The following is a 22,230-nucleotide window of genomic DNA, read 5'->3' on the forward strand; positions in this document are numbered from 1 at the left end:
AAGACTGAAGACTGAACTATTATCCACACCTACTTACTACATGTTCTGTGCTCTCACAATGTATACATTTCCACCCTTTGTGTAGACAAACAGCTCCACAGCCAGACTGGATATTATGTTATAAATAATACACATATACCTATACCACAACTATTATTTACTCTGAACAACAAGCTGGACGCTGTATGTTTCCAACTTTCTCACTTTAATAAAAAATAGGTGAATAAATTAACAGGGACTAACAGTGAATAAATTCTGCTTCTTGACCAATTCACAGTGCAGCCTACTCCTCTACTAGATGAAGACTAAAAATAATCTTGTGCAGCCTTTCTTTCCACTCCATCATCTAGTTTTTATTAAACAACATATGTAAAATGTTCACACCAGATTTTTTTTAAAGCAGACACTGTGTTAAACTGCATATCCTTCTAACTTGGCAAAATTTTTTACTTTTCAGAATTCTTAAATTGAAAAATGTAGGAATTAAGCCAAAAATGCCCATCAAACAAAAGTAGCTTTCCTGAACTTCCCAATGGAATCAGGGGGTGGGGTGTCCTGGTGTCACTATCTTGAGTGCCACTGTCCTCCTCATGTTGCCCCGCTGCCCCACTTCCCTCACTGTATATACTTCCTGCTGAATGCGGACATCCAGCTAGTGACCAACAACGAGCAGAATTTGGCCACATCCCCTATGCTATACCCTGAGATGCTAAGCTCAACATGTACTTATTCACTCAACAAACTGTAAGGAGGACTCATTATAGGCAAGACAGTGAAGTACTTAAAAAAGGACCATGACACAGCTAGTGTTCTCTAGAAGCTCACACTCTGGTTTAAACAATAATACAAGTTCCTAAAAACCCCAATTAAAAGCTCTCACCGAAGCAGCCACTGGGAATCTTACCATTGTCGTGAGACATGAGGAATTAAGTGCTGTGCACTGCTGTCCAATCCATGGACTTGGCCTTAGCATCACATGCTAGCTCCTCCCAACCAAGGTCACAGTATCATATGTGGGCTTATTCAGGCAAAGCCGTCTAGAAAATGACCTTCCTAGTTCATTAAGGTGAAGACAAAGGTGAAAAAGTTTAAGTTCACTAGCAATTTGCTGAGTGGCTATACTGCCCAACTCTGGGGGTGCTACTTCCATAGAAACTGTATTGGCAGTTTGAGGCTGGTAAAAAGGTTAGGCAAACTTCTAAAGACAGAGATTGCTACCTCTGGAGAGAAACAATATGTGAGGCCAACAAGGTTGTCACAACCTTGAGTATTGTATTAATTGGTGGATTTTATCATAGGTACCTGGGGCACATCAGAGATCTTGACAGACAACCAATCACAACTTTCCCAATCCTGTGTGACTAAAGAGCTGAATGACTTCTTGCAGTTTTTCATTTCCCCACATTTGACAAACGAGCTGCTGCACAACATAGATTTCCAACTCGAAAATGTGGTGATTCAGGGGTTTTTCACTGTTTACTTATTTATTTATAAGTACTGGCAACACCACAAGGAACCAATGATTTGAGCTTAGCCTATATTGTTATGTTCACTAGTACTGTCAATATTTACCCTAGGCTGGGACATGGTGGCTCACGCCTGTAATACCAGCATTTGGGGAGGCTGAGGCGGGCAGATCACAAGGTTAGGAATTTGAGACCAGCCTGGCCAACATGGTGAAACCCCATCTCTACTAAAAAAAAAAAAAAATACAAAAATTAGCCGGACATGGTGGCATGTGCCTGTAATCTCAGGTACTCAGGAGGCTGGGGCAGGAGAATTGCTTGAACCCGGGAGGCAGAGGTTGCAGTGAGCCAAAATCGTGTCACTGTACTCTAGCCCGGGTGACAGAGCAAGACTCTGTATCAAAAAAAAATTTACCCAAAAAGAGCTTTCATGTTTTTCCCTTGAAATATATGATTATATATTTTTAGTTTGAGTAGCATATTTTTAGGGGTAGAACATAAGCTAACTTAAATTTTTCCACATTGGGTGGGTCAGGCGTGGTGGCTCATGCCTGTAAGCTCAGCACTTTGGGAGGCTGAGGTGGGAGGATCGCTTGAGCCCAGGAGTTCAAGACCTGCCTGGGAAACACAGTGAGACCCCAACTTTACAAAACATAAACAAGTTAGCCAGGTGTGGTGCCATGCACCTGTAGTCCCAATTACTCAGGAGGCTGAAGTAGGAGGATCACTTGACCCCAGAAGGTTGAGGCTGCAGTGAGCTATGATTATGCCACTGTACTCTAGCCTGGGCAACAGAGTAAGACCCTGTCTCTATTAATAATAATAATAATAATAATAATAATAATAATATAATTATTATTATTGCCACATTGAATTTTCACATACCAATTTTCCATTTTCTCCTCCTATTGTCTCCCCCTAATTCTCAAGCCAATGCCTTAGCACCAAAGAGATTTAAAATTGAGAAAGTTATGATTCTACAGAGGCAAAAGAGCAGGGGAATTATCCTGCTTTGAAAAACTTCTTACAAAAATTAATCTTCTGACTCTGATAGGATTGGATACGTAATTTGGACTGTATTTGCTAAACTCTTTTTTTCTCCTCGGGTACCAGTTTTTGAGAACAGGAGACTAAGTAGGGTTTTGGAAGCCACTATTCTAAAATAGCATCTCAACTCTTCCTAGGATCTGATTGGCAAAGCAAATAGTTAACAGCTGTGCTGACCTTATGCTACTAAAATAGTTACTGGTGTGAAATAATATTACCTTATGATGGAAATGGAAGGAAATTAAGACTTAGAAGAAGGCATGGCAGATGGAAGATGAAGGGTATGGGAAAACAAGAGAAAACTATGTAGAAGGAGAATGAGAAAAATTCTATAGCAGAGGGAGAAACAAAAAAGTTTTCTGAACACATGGCCATCCTATTAGGTTAATATAAAAGTAACTCCGGGCTCTTTGTGAATAAGCATGCTTCAACACATATTTTAATTCTGCATAGACCATGTCTATGTGATGCCATGCCCTGTTCCCTCTTGACTCTCTTTAGCTTGCTGGTGCCTCAAGGATCCTCTGCTTTTTATTTTTTCCCTTCCCCTTCTTTTTTGACTGCTCTGTTCCCTTAATAATCGATGTTCAGGTTGTAAGTATCCATGATTATTAGCTATCCTCTTAAGAAATATCCTTCATAAATTTTGGGTTCCATAGCCTTTTAAAAACATCTTAATAATTAGCGGGATATTTTTAATTTTAAACTTTCTTTCTCCCTTTGTTCAGCTTTCAAAACTAAAATTCTCTTTTCTAAAACCGCCTCCTATTCCCTAGCCTTTGTTTTTCCTTCTAAGAACACTGGTTTCAGGCCGGGCGCGGTGGCTCAAGCCTGTAATCCCAGCACTTTGGGAGGCCGAGATGGGCGGATCACAGGTCAGGAGATCGAAACCATCCTGGCTATCACGGTGAAACCCCGACTCTACTAAAAATACAAAAACTAGCCGGGCGAGGTGGCGGGCGCCTGTAGTCCCAGCTACTCGGGAGGCTGAGGCAGGAGAATGGCGTAAACCCAGGAGGCGGAGCTTGCAGTGAGCTGAGATCCGGCCACTGCACTCCAGTCCGAGCGACAGAGCGAGGCTCCGCCTCAAAAAAGAAAAAGAACACTGGTTTCTTCTGCTTCTTTTCCAATTTGCTAATGTAAGTTTCTAAGATTCAAATACAGGATGGAAAGTATAACACTTACCACATTAATAGGAGGTCTTTTGAAGTAAAATGGTAGTTTCTCTGTTACAGTTATGCAGACTAAATCCACATCTAAATGTGTACAAGCAATCTGTAAAGAAGAAAAAAATAGGTAAGGCCAAAAGGAAAATTGGCACAAGTAAGAATGGGAGATAGGGTCAAACCCGATATAATAAAATATAAGTATGGTTCACTCCATAGGTGTTTTGATGGTTCTGTGTTGAAATACATCTTACCTTTTACAAAGTCAACTGTTTTGCTACTCTTTTAGGTTGGGTTTAAATGGTTTAACTGTAATCCAGCAAAAGTAGATTATGTCCATAGACTTTCTCAAAAGATAGAGCCTAGAGACTCTCTAACTTATATGGTCTTCTACATAAGGATGGTTTGTGGAGTGAGGCTCAGTTTCTGGAAGATTACTTCAGACTGTTCCAGAAAGAAGAAACTGACTATTCTAAATCCAAGGAAAAAATAAGCCAAATGGAATGTATGCATGGTCCATTTATCCCACAAACTATTTATTGAGCAACTCTGTGCCAAGAATTGTCCCAGGGCTGTGGCTCCTATCAAGTCTAACGAGCAGCTAAAGAAGTATGAACACAGCATCTCATGACATTTGTCCAAAAACTAATAGAAGGAATCTACATAAATAGTTAAAGCAGAGCTATTACAAGTCAAATGATAATGAATGCATTTTCTCAACTTTTAATTTCCCTTTCTGTTGTTTTAATTTTTGCTATGACTTGTTGAGTAATACTCTGCATTTTCTTCTCAAGGAGATTGGAAACTGCTTATAAAAACCACATACAAGATAAAATAAACAGATAAGAAAATCAGGATAAATGGAAAATCAGGGAAGAAAAATAAAGCTGGGAAAAGGTTACAAGCGTAGAGGGCAAGCCAGAAGACACTGCTGGAAGAAATATACCTGGCTCTGATTCTGCCATTATTTGATTTATAGTGATTAAATATTTGGCTGTTATACATTACATTAAAAATAAAGCTTACTGACAATGCTAATGTGTACAGGTTTGACAGACAAATTCAAACTTCCAGGATGGCTATGCTGACAAAACAACATCAGTGGCACGTACCAGGGGAAAGGGCAGAGTAAGGAAGAGCAGAGAAGAGGGAGCAATAACGACCTGTAGGATTGGTGTCAACCTTCAGCAATGACAGGAATACCGTATCTTGCCCTTTCTCTTCAGAATCCCCACTTCAGTCACTCCTACTCCAACCCCAGGGCTTTAGGAAGCAAGTAGAGATCAGACGCTGGCTAGCTTTAAAACAGTCATAGTAACTTAGTAAGCCTGGGAAGCAATGTTGTTTTGGTAGAAATAATTGGCTCATAAAGAATCTGCCCCATCCCAACTGCCACAGCTGTCCAACTCATAAAAGAGTCATTGAAAATTTAGTAAGAGTGAAGGAAAGCTCTGAATGATAGCTGAAACAAATTCAGCTCTGTTCACCATTTTTTATCTATCATACTGGCAAAGATAAAAAAGTTTGGTACTACCTTGCTGACATGAGAATGAATAAACAGGCACTCACAAGGTCTTTAAATCAGTACAAGGTCTTGAAAAACATTTTAGCAATGGCTACCAAAATTTTAAACGCACACACCAGCAATTCTACTTATAGGTATATAGTAGGTATAAGCGAAGTCTTCTATAGAGAAGTCTCTATAAGTGTAGAGACTCTAGAAATGTATTATGTAGCTATATACCCTACAAAGGCTCAGGGGACATTAGTAAAATGACAGTTATTGCAATAGCAATCATGAAAGACTAGACACAATTAAACATTCCCCAATTTTACTTAAATAAATTATGATCCCTTTATATGATAGAATATGCCAACTCGTTAAAGGGAATGATGTACATCTCTAATGGATATTATGGAACAACCTCTAAGAAACTGTAAGGTAAAAGAAGCATGGTGTTACGTAGGAAGGAAAGAGGAAAGGAGAAAGGGGGAGAACAAAGAAAAAAAGATGAGGTAAATAATATTTCTAAAAAGATACACAAAAACTATTATGAGTGGTTGCTTCTGGAAAAAATGGGGAGGGAGTTTTAGGTGGAAGTAAGGCGTACTTTTCAGTACCTTTGTAATGTTTAACTTAATCATCATGAATATAAATTGTTTCTTCAGTTTAAAAAGCTGATTAATTCTTGAAAAGCCTGTTAAACATTCTCCCCAGAACGAAGCTAAATTAGGTTACTTTTTACATACATATTGTTCCTTTCTTCCCTTCTCCTATATGAGTAGCCAATTAAACAATGGCTCTATGTTGGTTTAAGTATGTGCAAATACATGAACTAACATAAACTTTTAGTTCCAAGGGACAGCTCCACATGGCTCCCTCTGACACTTCAACCTTAGAATGCCCCAAATTGAATTATTTTGTTATTTAGTTTTCTATTAACCAAAATGTCTAATTGATACTTTTAGATAACCACAAAATAAGAGTTAATGTTCACACTACAATGAAACGCTTTCTATATCATTTTAAAAGATTAAATTATGCCCAATAGAGCCTTGGGGTTAAGAATCTTATCATGGTTTTCTCTGAAAACTGGTAGGTTACATATGAATTCACATCAGTTGTCCATACCATTTTTTTTTTTTTTTTTGGCCAGCGACTCCCATGACAATTTACACGTATATACACATCTTTGCCTCTATGGCACAAAAGGAATAGGACTGCAGGGGTCCATATTCCTCCCTGAATCCCTTTCAAAGATATCAGGTTGATAAATTGTGAAGAGACAATCAGACTTACCAAGGAAAAAGAGAGATGCCCATCAACAGTGGCGCTCAACTTTAGTGTGTATAAAACTCCCCTAAAGAATGTATCAAAAATGGAGACAACCAGGCCCTACCTCCATTGATTCATTAAGTATGGCCTAATGATCCGCATTTTAATAAATATCCCAGGTAATTCTAAAGCCAGTGGAGCCAGAACTCATACTCCAAGAAACACCAGGACACTCCCTTCCTCAAGATACTCTACAACAGTGCTCTGCAAAGGAAAGGCATGAATTTCAGGAGCAGGAAGAAAATAAAACTTTTATTTCCATTTACTTTTATTTTTTAAAAATAGAGACAGGGTCTCACTATGTTGCCCAGGCTGGTCTCGAACTCCTGGTCTCAAGTGGTCATCCTGCCTCGGCCTCCCAAAGTGCTGGGACTACAGGCACAAGGCACCGGATCCAGCCTCCATTTACTTTTTTTTTTTTGAGACAGAGTCTCGCTCTGTTGCCCAGGTTGGAGTGCAGTGGCACGGTCTCGGCTCACTGCAAGCTTCGCCTCCCGGGTTCACATCATTCTCCTGTCTCAGCCTCCTGAGTAGCTGGGACTACAGGCGCCTGCCACCACGCCTGGCTAATTTTTTGCATTTTTAGTGAAGATGGGGTTTCACCGTGTTAGCCAGGATGGCCTTGATCTCCCGATCTCATGATCTGCCTGCCTCGGCCTCCCAAAGTGGTGGGATTACAGGCGCAAGCCACCACGCCTGGCCCATTTACTAAATTTTTAATTCACTATCTTAAGATTTGTTTTGTGTGTATGCAGTTTTTGTAAGGCACACCGGTATAGTGAGAGATGCAAATAATTTATAAAAAACATATATATATTTGGAAGCAGGCTCAAAAAAGTTTTAAACTGATAGGGTGCACAATCAAAGCAGGTTAGACACCACTGGACTAAATAACCTGAATTCTCCTCAACCTGCTCAGCTGCTTTAAATCCTAAATGGGAATAATTGGTCCAGATGCTCCTGAAGCTTCTATGCAACTCTCTCTCTGTGTCATATTCCACAACTGTCCCACATTCCGAGGAGCCCTAACCAATGGACACCCTCAAAATCTTTAACCTCTGCCTTATCTCCTTAAGTAGTTATGGGGAGGGAGTTTCTGTGAGAAATCTTCCAGATATTCTGAGTAGAAAATATAATGGTATGTCATGTCCTATGGAAATGATGCTATTTAATGTGGTTAGATTTTATACTATTGACATAAACGTGTGTCTGTGTGTGTGAATGCTTGATGACTCATCTTGGAGACCTAACTTAGTTTTAGAATATAATACCTATAGAGATAGATAGCTGTTGGAATTCTAGATAATCAACTTACAAACAAAACAAATAAAATGACTTATAGAATGTAACTTAAGAAACAAACTGCTTGCATTTGACCTGATTCCAAACCACAATATACTTATAAAAGCTTTAAAAGAAATGTCTGTTAAAATTGATTTCCTATAGAAAACAGGGAGAACTCTAATTTCAATTTAATCTTAAGGAATAGGTAATATTTGGATAGAGAAGAGGAAGATGTTCCAATTTTTAAAACTGCATTTTCATATAACTTTTTGAGTATATGTGTAAAGTCGATACTTTGTGCTTTCTTCTGTCTTCCAAAGTATTTTTGACAGGCCCATCTACTATCATCACGCATGTGTTCAGCAAATTCAAACTTTAAGTCTGAGAAAAACAGTAAGATAAACAAATAAAACTATTATATGAAATTACAATATAGTCTAAAACCCAAAGTCCTATCTTTAGAACATACTTGCTGGGAGATTTAGAGCAAATCGCTCAGCCTGAGTCTCAGTTTTCTCCTCTATAAAATGGGGATAGTAATAAATATCTGTCCCAATTATCCTACAGGATTGTTATAAAAGTTAAAGGAAATAAATATGTAAAAGCTTTTAAAAGGTTTTACAAATGTATACCTTCTTTTGTTTCTCTAATCATCAGTAAAGGGATATGGAAATGTAAGTTGCATGATCTTCAAAATTAATCCAGAAACCAAATGTACAACAAAATGCTTGGTACATCAGCAACTTTTGTTCTAAATCACAACTGAGTTGCTATTATTTAATAACAAAACTAAGTTGCTGCTGGTTGTTTAACAAATTTGGAAATGCCCATGGTCTGCCTTATATTAAACACTAGTGGTTTCAGCACTGAATTATACTTTCTTACAGAACATGAAAAAACAAATACCCAGAATCAACCCCAAATCTATTGGACCAGAGTCTCCAGTGGTGAAGACTAATGTGCCTGATTTTAAAAAGTTCTACAGGTGTATTTTACGACTAAAAATCACTTGCTTCTACTTACCCCTTTAACTAAAACAAAATTCTTGAGAATATCTATAATTGCATTTAAAAATTTTTTTCTGAGACAGAGTCTTACTCTGTTGCCCAGGCTGGAGTGCAGTGGCGCAGTCTCAGCTCACTGCAACCTCTGCCTCCTGGGTTCAAGCAATTCTTGTGCTTCAGTCTCCCAAGTAACTGGGATTACAAGCGCGTCCCACCATGCCTGGATAATTTTTGTATTTTTAGTAGAGACGGGGTTTCACGATATTGGCCAGGCTGGTCTTGAACTCCTGACCTCAAGTGATCCACCCACCTTGGCCTCCCAAAGTGCTAAGATCACAGGCATGAGCCACTGTGCCCGGGCTACAACTGCATTTTTTAAAGTAAGTAACAAAAAAAAAAAAAAAAAAAGAGTAGGCACTCATAATAATTTGTGCTGTTTCCCTCTGTTAATATAAATAATTAAGAATTGATAGTATGTCTTAAAAACTATTAATTTTTACCACACACATTAGCATCCTTAGTTAATGGCTCCATCTACTGGATACATCTAGCAAAAACATCTTTCTGCAATTTTAGAACCCATTTTGCTTAAAAAAAAAAAAAACAAACTGAAGTAACATTAAAATCTCAAACACCAGGCTGGTCTGAAGGTAGTCAGTTATCTTAATTGACTGTTCACAGTCAGTTACAAATTGAATTCCTTGTTCTATTCTTTCCCCACTTCTTAATAGGGCACTTGATTAGTCTTTAAAAAAAAATCAAAGAGTAGTACCTTTGGTGGTTATATTTTTGGCAATGGACACTTTAGTGAACCTAGAAAAAGGCAACTTTCAGAAGTTTCTAAAAGTAGCTATACCTCATTTTATACTTTTGGCAGATGGACACTTTAGTGAACCCAGATAAAAGCAACTTTCGAACTTTCTAAAAGTAGCTATACCTCATTTTACACAGTAAAATGCACTACAGTTGATGTTTAAATGATTACAGTTGATGTAATCATTTAAAATGCCCATTAAAATGTCTCAAGGTGACAAACAAGCACACATGGTAAGCTCCTTTCCCTTCTACAAAGGCAATGAAATGGCCATTTTAAAAGTACAAAAGAAATTCAATTCATAAAGGCTCTCAAGATGAGAAGAGGGATTATGCTAGCAAATGGCTGATTTTGAAGAATTTCTGAAAGACTAAAAGTTGAGACAATCATGCTGGCATATGGGCTATACCTCAGAGCATGCAAAGGAGGAATATGAAACAGAGGTGGAAACTTTTATGCTATATAATAGAACCTTGCTCCTTTCCCTCCCAAGGAGCAGCAAATGGTAAGAAGGTACAAACAAGTGATTTTAGAAACACTTACCTAAGAGAAGTTTTGAATGAATGAAGCAGATAAAGAAACAGAAGAAAACGGGCTCTTTCAAACTGAGCCCATCAAATGATAGCAGGATGAATAAAACAAAACAAAACAAAAAACACAAATGCCAGTTATATATACCCTTATGGGGTTCTAGAAACTCCAAGTATAAATAACAAATCCTAAAGGTTTCCAGATGAGTCAAAACAGGTCATCTACAAAATCAGAACATCAGACTTCTTACATAACATATAAATACTACTTTCTTTTACTTATTTGTTACTCACATGAAAAAGCTTTTCTGTCTTTGGAAAAACTGCAACAACATCATAGAGCCGGGCCCTTGAAGAAGTTGCTCTCTAGGAATACAAAAAGAATGTTATCATACAATAACAAAATCTGTACACAAGAAATTCTGTCTAGTGACTGACTCACACTTATATTTCAATCACGGAACACTTCTAATATACTACTGATATTTCTGCTTTGCTGTGTATGTTGGCAGAAAAGACCTAAGCACATGAGAATTTAGATACATATATCCATCTCACTAATCATTCTCCTCCTTCCTTCCTACATTGGTTATACTTTAACCACGTACCAAACATTGTGTTTGAGATGTAAAAATCAAATTAGGCTAGGCATGATGGCTTATGCCTGTAAACCCAGCACTTTGGGAGGCCGACGTGGGAGGATTGCTTGAGCCCAGGAGTTTGAGACTAGCCTGGGAAACATTGTGAGAACCCATCACTACAAAAAAATTACAAAATTAGCTGGGTGTGGTGGTAGGCACTTATGTCCTAGACACTTGGGGGGCCTGAAGCAGAAGGGTCATGTGATCCCCATAGGTTAAGATTGCAGTGAGTCACATTCATGCCACTGCATTCAAGCCTGGACAACAAAGTGAGACTCCGTCTCAAAAAAAAAAAAAAAAAAAAAAGGAGAAGAAAGAAAATCTCATTTCAAACCTAAATTGTGTGAGTCTGTATATGAAAAGACTAGAAAAAAAATATATTTCTACACAAACATACAATCTCTGAATTATGGAATAAAGTGTCATATTTCTTCTCTGCTTGTTGGCATCTTCTAAAATTTTGCAATCTCTTATTTTGTAAAAAGTATAATAAAAGTTAGGAGGGTATAAGAGAAGCAGCTGGTGCTGTGCTTGAGCAGGCAAGAGGGCCTGCTAGGCAGACCTGTGCTGAGATAGGGCAGGGTCTCAGAAATAGCCAGGATCTAGGATTTGCTCTCCTTCACCTGCCCACTCCCACTTGTGAAGGATACAAAAAGGAACCACCAAGATGTTCCTGGTAACAAGAGTAAATGAAAGTCTTTACATCTATCAAAAGTCAGCTCCATTTATGTCTACCTGGGCCTAAGGAACCAGAATGCTGCCTTGCAGGTGTGTAAGACACCAAAAGTTGGTTTTTCACAATTTCTTTAGCAATAGTAACTGTTATAAAGGGGGTCTTTCCTTAATTACGTCTATTCTATGATGGAGATGTCTATCCCAGCTAGAGATAAAACAGTTCACCTTCTCAGGGAATCTCACTTTCTCTCTCCCCTGATAGCAGGCATACCCAAACCTCTCTCATTTAAGAAACAAAATCTCTTTATGTAGCAGATTCTTATCCACCAACCACCCTATGCCTCCCATTCTCCTATGGAGTCAAATTTCTTAAGCAAAGTCAGCAGCAGAGTCTGTATTTTCTCACATCTCTATTATATCCATTGAAATGTTTTTTGCTAAGGCAGCCAAGGACTGTCATATCAATAAATCTGACTTTTTTTTTTTTTTTTTTTTGCCTTTCTGCTTGACTACACAGTGACCCTGCTGACCTTTCATTCTTCCTTTTCTGTTTTCCCTTTGCTTGTTGTCTTTCTACTTCTAGGGTAGTCCCTTCTCAGTCTCCAATTCTAGCTCATCCTCTTTTATACCATTAAATAGTGAAGTTCCTTAGGACTCTGTACTAAACTTCTTCTTCCCACAATGCACGTTGGCCAGGAAGTCTCATGCATTCCCATGATTTCAATTACTCACTGCAGGTGAACACTTCCAAAGCACCATCTTTAATTGGGATCACTCTTCTGAAGGCCACATCTTTTTTTTTTTGTTTTTTTGAAATGAAGTCTGGCTCTGCTGCCCAGGTTAGAGTGCACTGGTGTGATCTCACTGCAACTTCTGCCTCTCTGGCTCAAGCGATTCTCCTGCCTCAGACTCTGTAGTAGCGGGGATTACAGGTGCCCACCACCACGCCCTGCTAATTTTTGGATTTTTAGTAGAGATGGGGTTTCACCACGTTCGCCAGGCTGGTCTTTAACTCCTGACCTCAAGTGATCTGCCCACCTAGGCCTCCCAAAATGTTGGGATTATGGGCGTGAGCCATCGTGCACATCTTTTTTGACAGGCTCTTTTGAAACTCTCACAGTAACTCATCAGGATGCCCCCAAACCTGCTTGTTTGTATGGTCCACTCAGGAAATGGTACCATTACCTACCTGGCTGCTCAGGCCACTCCCTCAGGCCTAGGGAGTAATCACCCTACATCCAATTAACCAACAAATCCTTTCAATTCTCCCTCCTGGATGCCTCTTAAGTCCCCTCCTTAACTTTCTCTAATCCATTATCTGTAATTCAAACCTCATAATTTCACTCCCTTAGTTAAAACCTTCAAGGGCTTCCAACTGCTCTTGGAATCCTCACCCAAGTTTATATCTCTAACCTCATCCCATGTAACCGGCTCGCTAGGCTTAGCCCTATTGTTTGGTTTCACTTCCCAGAAAATACCATGTTTTCCTTAGCTTCAGGACCTATGCATAATCCATCCTATCTGGGAACACCAGCTCCCTGCTTGTCACCTATATAACATTTACTGAGTCTTCCATCTCCCAGCTTGAATATCAACTTACTCAGGTTACATACTCCCGGAGCATCCTTTATTTACTACTTCCTTACCTTGGAACATTCCTTACATTTGTAATTATTATTTGTTCAGTGCTTGTCTTGCCAAGTAAACTCTAAGCTTTATAAGTTCAAGGATTGTGCTCATATTATTCATGGCAATACCCCCCAGCACCTACCTCAAGTCTGGTGCACATGAGTTCAGAATAACAGTTGCCAAGGGATTCTTTAATTGTGGTATCACTACATATGTGCCATGAGTAAATAGAACAGACATATTACACTGTGTGAATTCTGAGGACAAGGAGAACAGGCAGGTGTCATGGTTTTGGGGGGTCGAGGGAAAATGTAAAAGGGGGAAGACAAAGTGCAACATTGTTCAATATTAATCAATACAACTTACAAGGCCAAAAGGAGAGAAGAAATTAATTAACTTACCAAAACATTGCAGTGAGATGGATCCGAGACAATAATTGTCAATCTAGTTAAAATTTTAATTGGTCTTGATTTTCCCTATTTAAAAAAAAAACATGATGTCAAAAAGCACAAAAGACAACAATTGATTTTCCTGTTTACCAGTGGAAAGTATTCATTAAAAGGTACTGGCTATAAGGGATAGTGAAGCTCAGTAAAACCCAGTCCTTGTTCTCTATGAATTTACAATACAGACACAGAAAGGGATGTATGTATCTTAAACTACATAATGAGATAATTTAAAAGTTGTAGGATTTCAGGAAAGAAGATCATCAACGCAGTATTGAACTGATAGTAAAAGAATGTTTCCTGAAGAGCTGAGCCTTGAGGAAAATGTAAGACTGGTACTCAGAGTAAGGTGCAGCTCAAGTTAGAGAATACACACATAATTAGGTATCTTTTAACTGAATACATAGATATTATGCTTCTTAAGCAACAAAACACCTACCTGTACAATCGGCAAAGTTGTGAAGAGTTCAGAAACAGCTATTGGTTTTTCAATTTCCTACAACAAATGATAAATAGTTACCGCAGATTGAATACATCAATAGCACAAGGCATAATGGAAAAATTATGAGGGGTTCTCAGAAAAAAATATGCACTTATTTTTAAAAGAAAGCAAGGTGATTTCTGGTATTCAAAAAGACTTTTTAAAATTATTTTTAAAAAGAAAGCTAAACAGAGAAGCAACTGTAAACATCAGTGAATAGGAAGAATGAAAACTAATTTTTAGACGGAAATAATCTACAGGATACAGTTGTTGGCCTGAAGAGAAATATACATACTTATTAGTAATGTTTAAGAGAGAAATTAGTTAATAAGTCCACGACAATAAAATAAATATTTTAAGTACAGTCCAGCCAATAACAATGCACTTTTTGAACAGTGAAAGTAACTTAATTTCAAATCAACTTTAGGAATCCTGAACACTATATCATAGCATCTCACAAAAATCTTCACTGTTTATATAAATATGCATCAGTTCAACTGTTAACATATAAAAATAGAAAAGGAATAGTGCACAAAGGGGTGCATTTAAGAAATATTCTAATCTGTAGCTTCCAAATTACCAATATAAACAGAATTACAAATACTTATTTAGGAACTTATTAACTTCAGAAATATTACTTTACCTGTTTCTTTTCCTTAAAGTCAACAATATGATTGATAGCAACAACTGAATAGCCAACTGAAAAAGAAAAATTGAATACTTTCGTTAAATATAACAACCTCTCCTTCCTGTAACACAGGTCCATCCTGACTCTAGAGGTCAAGAGTAGGAGGCCATTTAAGGAGTGGTTATGAATGTGAACTCTAGTGTCAGTCTGCCTGATTTAAAGTCTACGCACTACCACTTACAAGTTACTTAATGTGAAGTTTCAGGTTCTTCATCTGTCAAATAGTGAAAATAACAACACTTACTTCATACACCTGTCATGAAATTTAAATGAAATAATACACACGAGGTGTTTGAGAACAGTGCCTGGCACATAGGTCTTTGTTTAACCATTATGAATTATTATTAAAATGATACTAAAGACTCTTAACTTTGTGCTTCTCCTTTTCAACTGTCATTCTCTTTCATGTCCCTGTATTCCTTTTCAACCCATCAAATTCCTACTTTATCACTGTCACTTTTATTCTCATTCTTTTGCTTTTTGTCCTTCTACTTCCTTCAGAGACTCCTTTCCTAGGGAGAAATGGAGTGATGACTCCCTCACACCACTGCCGCCCACTTCCCATTTGAAGCTGCACAACATCAACAGACTGGGAGCTCCTTGAGGTCAAGGGCTTGCTTTGTTATCCTCATCAGTTAGCACTGTTATGGACATTTGGGCTACCAAAAAAAAAAAAATCTAAATCATGATTCTCATCTTTAATTTTTAAAAATACCAATGGGGATGAAAGGATATTAATATTAAAATACATATCAATGCCAAACTTTCAACAGTTTGTCCAACTTCCTTCTTCCCTTCCTCCCTCAAGTATTTACTGAGCATCCATTACTTGACAAGCCCTAAACTGGTGTTGAGCATACAGGATAAATAATACAATCCTTCTCCACAAGAAATTTACAGCCCAGTCTGTTGGAGAACTAAGGCAAATAAGGCAATTAAGCAAGTCATTACATATAAATACATTTTTTTTAAAAAGTAAGTTTTCTATGGAAGTATATAGCACAATGAAACCTGGTATAGGGGTCACAAAAGCCTCCCTGGAGAAAGTCACCCTTAAAAACAAAAAAATCACATGTATGCCTGTACCTTGGGCTTCACCTTGCACCCAGTTAGTCAAATCAACCAGTCACACCTTCTCCCTATTCTTCTTTACCACACTCCCAAATCTGCTCTAAACTTCCTTGTTATACCCATTTGGGATATCCTTTTGGCTACTAAACAATGTCCCTACCATTCTACAGAAATGTCAACTAGGATCTGTTTCTCCACAAAACTTTTTCCTAGACTACTCCTCATCTGGCAGCTTAGGAGTACTTACTTCCCTAATTAGGCTTCAAGGTATTTTAATTTACGCAGTGTATTTCTGAAGCTTATTATTGGTTTCTTATATCACATCAGAAACTAAGAACGAGGGCTCTGTCTTCCCTATTCTTTGAAAATGTCCACTATTTATTTCCAGACTCATCAAATAGCAGTCCTTTGTCTGACTTGTAAGTTGAGGCAACTTTGTCATATGCCATGAATTCCATTTAATTTATTAAAAAAAACCACTAACAATGTACATAATTACCACATCTCTTTCAAGTGTATTTTAAACTGGGGGAAATTCTCTAAAGAAATCCTTATAACTTTTCTTTTTTGTATTAATTTTTTTTAATGTGTTCAGTTTATTCCACAAGCATTAACTGAGTAACTGCCATGCACTAGTGCTTGCAAAGTGAGTATGTTAAGCACAGTAAATAAAAGGATAAGACATGGCAATTCTCTTAAGAAGCTCATGATTTATTTAAAAATGGGATGGCATCAGGAAAAGCCTCATTGAGGAGATAATAATTGCGACGAGCTACACCCAGGAAAATTTATTTTACAGGATCAAAGAACATTAGCACTAAATGGCCCAGATCATCTTGTCTACTTTCCTCTTCGTGCTGATGAGTAAAGTATCACAGAGATAACATTCATTTAGTGGCAGCAGTGGAAAGGCAAAGTCATTTCGCCAAGGATACTTCATAAAGAGGACAATTTAAAAAATGGTGTGATTCATTTTGCCAAGAAGTGGTTGTCACTTCTAGCACCACCTCTGAACAGGATCAGTAATCAGAACTCACAATGAGCTGAAAACTGTCTCTGAAGAGCAGATGTTACTGCACGAACCTCTTGATTCTTTTTAATATCTCTATCCCCACACTTCACAGTCTAAGGAATACAGAACCCACGACTAACTCCAATAGTTAAAACACGTTCTAGTCTCTCAAGGATTTCGCCTCCCTTCGATTTGGGCCATGCTGTCCTCCTCCTCCACCTCCACTCCGCCGGGTATGTCCTCTGCCCCCACCTACCCTCTCTCTGTCCGGATAATACTGTTCCAACACTCCCACGTCCTCCTCCTTATCCGAGCCTCCACGGCGCTTCCTGTCCGTGCCCCCAAATTCTAGCATTTGTTTAGACACTGTCGTGAGAGTCAGGAAGGGCTGATAGTAACTTACAAGCTTAGAAGATTGTACACTTGGAGTCCAGCTCCGGTTTCTGTCATCTACCAGCTGTAGGCCCCTACGCGAATCCCTCGCCCTCGTTGGGCCTCAGTTCCCTCATTGCAGGAAAGGAGCTGAACCAGGTAACAACCCCCAGAACCGTCGAGTTTCCCGCGCTAGGAATCAGACCAACACCTTGGCGGACATCAGCCTCCAGGGACATTCCAGGGACATCCCAGAGACTCTGGAAGACCTGACCGAGACCCATCAGGAAACAGTTCCTCCCGAGAGGGGCCCGATGGTCAGGGTGGCATGAGGTTGGGCAGGCGCTGCGGCCCGCGAAGCCGGGGCAACTCACGATGAGCCGCTGTCTCCACAAGTCCGCGCAGAGCCTTCAGGTCAGAACCCGCTCGCACATCCAAATCTGCAAACACCGCCATGCTGAAGTCCCATGACCGCCCGCGCGCGACAGTCTACGCAGCCGCTGAGCCCGCCCCTCAGGCATTCTGGGAGCTGTAGTTAACCTGCGCAGTCCGTCTCTACCTCCAGTTGACTAGGGATTCGGAGAAACTTACTTTGCCTTCAACTACCACCAGAATTTGTGTTGAAATCAACAGCTTCATTTCAGTCCCTCTTTGTCTTCTTCTGAATGACAATGTTTGGTTCCCCCTGGAGGGGTTCCAATTCCCCACTATTCAGTACTCCTGTAAAATAGTGTAGAAATGAATTCGTTCAACATTCACGCACACGGTATCTATTTAGCGCTGCTCATGAATCAGAGAATTCTGCTAATGGGTGAATGCTATTTAAAGAGTCCTAAAGAACACGTTTTCCTTTCCTTTCCCTAAAGTCCTTTCCGTTGTTTACAATGGACTTTCCGGGAAGAAGGCATTTGTGTATGACTGACTCTAGGACTTCAAAAGAGAACTACCCCAAGACGAGGGTCCTTTTACCCAATCAGAAGTGTTGATGTCAATGACCGCTAATCTCTGTTGCAGTCAACACCTTCAACCACCAGATGGCAGGGTTCGCTCGAGGACGAGCGGTTACAGCCAACATTGATTTAGCCAAAGACACGTTTGAAAAGGGAGGTGCAAAATTGAGATGTTTTACACTTTTCCATCTCAGAAATGTACAAGGTGACGCATATCCCACATATTTGGTGTTTCCACCTTTTTCCGACTTAGTGTAAGTGATCTATTGAGGATTAATAGCAAATTATACTACAAAAGTGTGACGATAGTTTACATCAGTGCTCTCAATCCACCTGTGATAAAGGACCAGTTTCTCCCTCCTTCTCCCCTACCTCCAAATTCTTCGCGAACCAGGATGTGGTCCTTTATGCATCACCGGTAAGCAGCCTGCCCTCATGGGAATCACAAATTTGACAACACTCGAACTGCCCTATACCTGGCTGAATAGAGTCTGCTGATCAGGAGCTCGGATATCAGGACAATGCCAAAGTACTGTAAACGTTCTAAACATCTTCACTTTTTGTTTGTTTGTTTTAATAACGTGAGCACAGCAACAACAATCACAGAATTAGAGGCTCGGTCATTTGACCTGAGGAGTGTCCCGGTTGGTGGCCTGCTGAGTTTTCGTTTCGTTTTGTTTTGTTTTTAGAGAGAGCACCTCGTTATTGACCAGGATGGACTCTAACGCAAGCAGTCCTCTCTCCTAGCTGTGATTCACACGCGCCCACCCCCGTGCCCCACCCATCAATTTCTCTATTTATTGATCACAAACAATTCACAGACAGTCTCTCGTCTATGGACTACACCTTAACTAGTACTCCTTTATGCGATTTTCTTGTCGTTCTCAGAAGGGAGGAGGGATCTGTTCCATGCAGTAGCATGCAATTCTCTTCTTGGTTAACTTTTGTAAGAAGAGATATTTTGCTTTTTCCAGTACTTGATATTTCCTAAGTAGGAGTAGAAGAGAATACTACTTCTGCAAATAGAATAAGGTCATATGAACCAAACCCTTTGTTTTTCATGAGAATATCGAGTGTTAATTTTGCAGGGTCACCCCGGCATCTTCACCTATGACTATAACAATCTAGATTAGTCAGAAATATGACCAATGTGTGGCGAAGGTGAATAAGGTGATAGTTCAATTATTTTTTCATTTTTAGTTGACACATTGTAATTATATGTATTTATAGGGTACAATTTCATGTTCTGATATATGTATATGTTGTATAATGAACAAATCAAGGTAATTAGCATAGTCATCACCTCATGTATTTTTGGTGATAACATTAAAAAAACTCTCTTCTAGCTGTTTTGTGATACATAAACAATACCTTACTGTTGACCATAGTCACCTTCTGTGCAATACAACATCAGAACTTATTCCTCCTATCTTTGTACCTGTTGAGCAACCTCTCTCCATCCTCCCTCCCCCAATCCCTAGTCTGTTAACCACTGTTCTACTATTTACTTTCTAGACTTCTATCAAATTATTTTTTTTCAGATTTCACATACGAGTGGGATTATGCAGTATTTGTCTTTCTGTGTCTAGCTTATTTCACTTAAGATAGTGTCATCCATGTTATCCCAAATGACAGGATTTCATACTTTTTAAATGGCTTAATAGTATGTCATTATGTGTATACCACATTTTCTTTATCCATTCATTCGTTGTCAGATATGTAGGTTGATTCCAAATATTGGCTATTGTGAATAGCGTTGCAGTAAACATGGAGTGCAGATATCTCTTTGACATACTGATTTCACTCTCTTTGGATTATATACCCAGTAGTGCAACTTTCAGGTTATATGATAGTTCTATTTTTAATTTTTTGAGGAACATCTACTGTTTTTCATAATGGCTATACTAGTTTACATTTCTACCAACAGTAAGTGGTCCTTTTTCTCTACATCCTCACCAACACTTATTTTCATTTATTGTTTTGATAATAGTCATTGTAACTGGAGTGAGGTGGTATCTCATTGTGGTTTTGATTTGCATTTCCTTTATGATTAGTGAGGCTGATGATTTTTTGATCTTTTCATATACCTGTTGGCCATTTGTATAACTTCTTTTGAGAAATGCCTATTAAAGTCTTATCAACCCATCACTTAGGTATTAAGCCCAGCATGCATTAGCTATTTATCCTGATGCTCTTCCTCCCCCTGCAACTCCAACAGTTCCCAGTGTGTGTTGTTTCCCTCCCTGGTCCATGTGTTCTCATTGTTTAGCTCCCACTTATAAGTGAGAACACGCAGTATTTAGTTTTCTGTTCCTGTGTTAGTTTGCTGAGGATAATGGCTTGCAGCTCCATTCATGTCCCTGCAAAGAACATGATCACATTACATTTTATGGCTGCATAGTATCCTGTGGTGTATATGTACCACATTTTGTTTATCCAGTCTATCATTGATGGGCATTTGGGTTGATTTCATGGCTTTGCTATAGTGAATAGTGCTGCAATGAACATATGTATGCATGTATCTTTTTAATAGAATGCTTTATATTCCTTTGGGTTTATACCCAGTAATGGGACTGCTGGGTCAAATGGTATTTCTGCTTATAGGTCTTTGAGGAATCGCCACATTTTCTTCCACAATGGTTGAACTAATTTACATTCCACCAACAGTGTAAAAGCCTTCCTATTTCTCCTCAGCCTCACGAGCACCTGTTGTTTCCTGACTTTTTAGTAATTACCATTCTGACTGTCATGAGATGGTATCTCACTGTGGTTTTGATTTGCATTTCTCTAATGATCCATGATGTTGAACTTTTTTTCATACATTTGTTGGCTGCATGAATGTCTTCTATTGAGAAGTGTCTTTTCATGTCCTTTGCTCACTTTCTAATGGGGTTTTTTCTTACAAAATTTGTTTAAGCTCCTTGTGGATTCTGGATATCAGACCTTTGTTAGATGAATAGACTGCAAAAATTTTCTCCCATTCTGTAGGTTGCCTGTTCACTCTGATAATAGTTTCTTTTGCTGTGCATAAACTCTTTAGTTTAATTAGATACCATTTGTCAATGTTTGCTTTTGTTGCAATTGCTTTTGACGTTTTCATCATGAAATCTTTGCCTGTGTCTATGTCCTGAATGGTATTGCCTAGATTTTCTTCTAGGGTTTTTATAGTTTTGCTTTTTACATTTAAGTCTTTAATCCAAATGAGTTAATTTTAATAAACAAACAAACAAACAAGCGAGTTAATTTTTGTGTGAGGTGTAAGGAAGGGATCCAGTTTCAATTTTCTGCGTATGGCTAGCCAGTTTTCCTAGCACTATTCATTAAATAGGGAATTCTTTCCCTATTGCTTGCTTTTGTCAGGTTTCTCAAAGATCAGATGGTTGTAGATGTGCAGTCTTATTTCTGAGATCTCTATTCTGTTCTGTTGGTCTGCATGTCTGCTTTTGTACCAATACCATGCTGTTTTGGTTACTGTAGCCTTATAGTATAGTTTGAGGTTGGGTAGAGTGATGTCTCTAGCTTTGCTTTTTTCGCTTAGGATTGTCTTGGCTATATGCATGCCCAGATAATTTTTAAAACTTCCTTTTATAGCAATAGTCTTGCTATGTTGCTGAGACTGGTCTTAAACTCCTGGCCTCAAGTAATCCTCCCACCTCAGCCTCCTGAAGTGCTGATATTACAGGTGTGAGCCATCATGCCTGGCCAAGTTGCCCATTTTTCATGAGTTATTTATTTTAGCTTTTTTGTTGTTGTTATTTCAGTTCCTTATATATTCTGGATATTAAGCCCTTGTAAGATGCATAGTTTCCAAATATCTTCATTGTCTGTTCACACTGTTAAAGTTTTCCTTTGTTGTGCAGACTTTTCAGTTTGATTTAATCCCATTTGTCTATTTTTGCTTTTGCTGACTGTGCTTTTGAAGTGTTATTTAAAAAATATTTGTCCAGCCCAATGCTTGTCATGAAGCACTTCTGTTTTCTTATAGTAGTGTTATAGTTTCAGTTCCTACATTTAAGCCTTTGATCTGTTTGGAGTTGATTTTTTAATATGATGAGGGGTAGGGGTCTAGTCTCATTCTTCTGCATGTGAATATCCAATTTCCCAGCATGACTCATTAA

The 22,230-nt window shown here is 38.7% G+C and overlaps 1 protein-coding gene across 1 annotated transcript in view; it reads right to left on the reverse strand.

Moving 5' to 3' along the window:
- RPP30 (ribonuclease P/MRP subunit p30) overlaps nt 1–17,662 on the reverse strand; it is a 29,625-nt gene extending 11,963 nt beyond the window's left edge. The window contains exons 1-6 of the mRNA XM_023226282.1: nt 17,537–17,662; nt 14,663–14,718; nt 13,978–14,034; nt 13,494–13,568; nt 10,442–10,513; nt 3,699–3,788 (exon numbers count right to left, since the gene is read on the reverse strand). Coding sequence (XP_023082050.1) covers nt 3,699–3,788; nt 10,442–10,513; nt 13,494–13,568; nt 13,978–14,034; nt 14,663–14,718; nt 17,537–17,618 — 432 coding nt within the window. The 5' untranslated portion in view covers nt 17,619–17,662. The remainder of the gene's footprint in view (nt 1–3,698; nt 3,789–10,441; nt 10,514–13,493; nt 13,569–13,977; nt 14,035–14,662; nt 14,719–17,536) is intronic.
- Nucleotides 17,663–22,230: the final 4,568 nt, after the last annotated feature.

This window comes from Piliocolobus tephrosceles, chromosome 9 (genome assembly GCF_002776525.5).
Source record: "Piliocolobus tephrosceles isolate RC106 chromosome 9, ASM277652v3, whole genome shotgun sequence".
NCBI lineage: Eukaryota > Metazoa > Chordata > Mammalia > Primates > Cercopithecidae > Piliocolobus > Piliocolobus tephrosceles.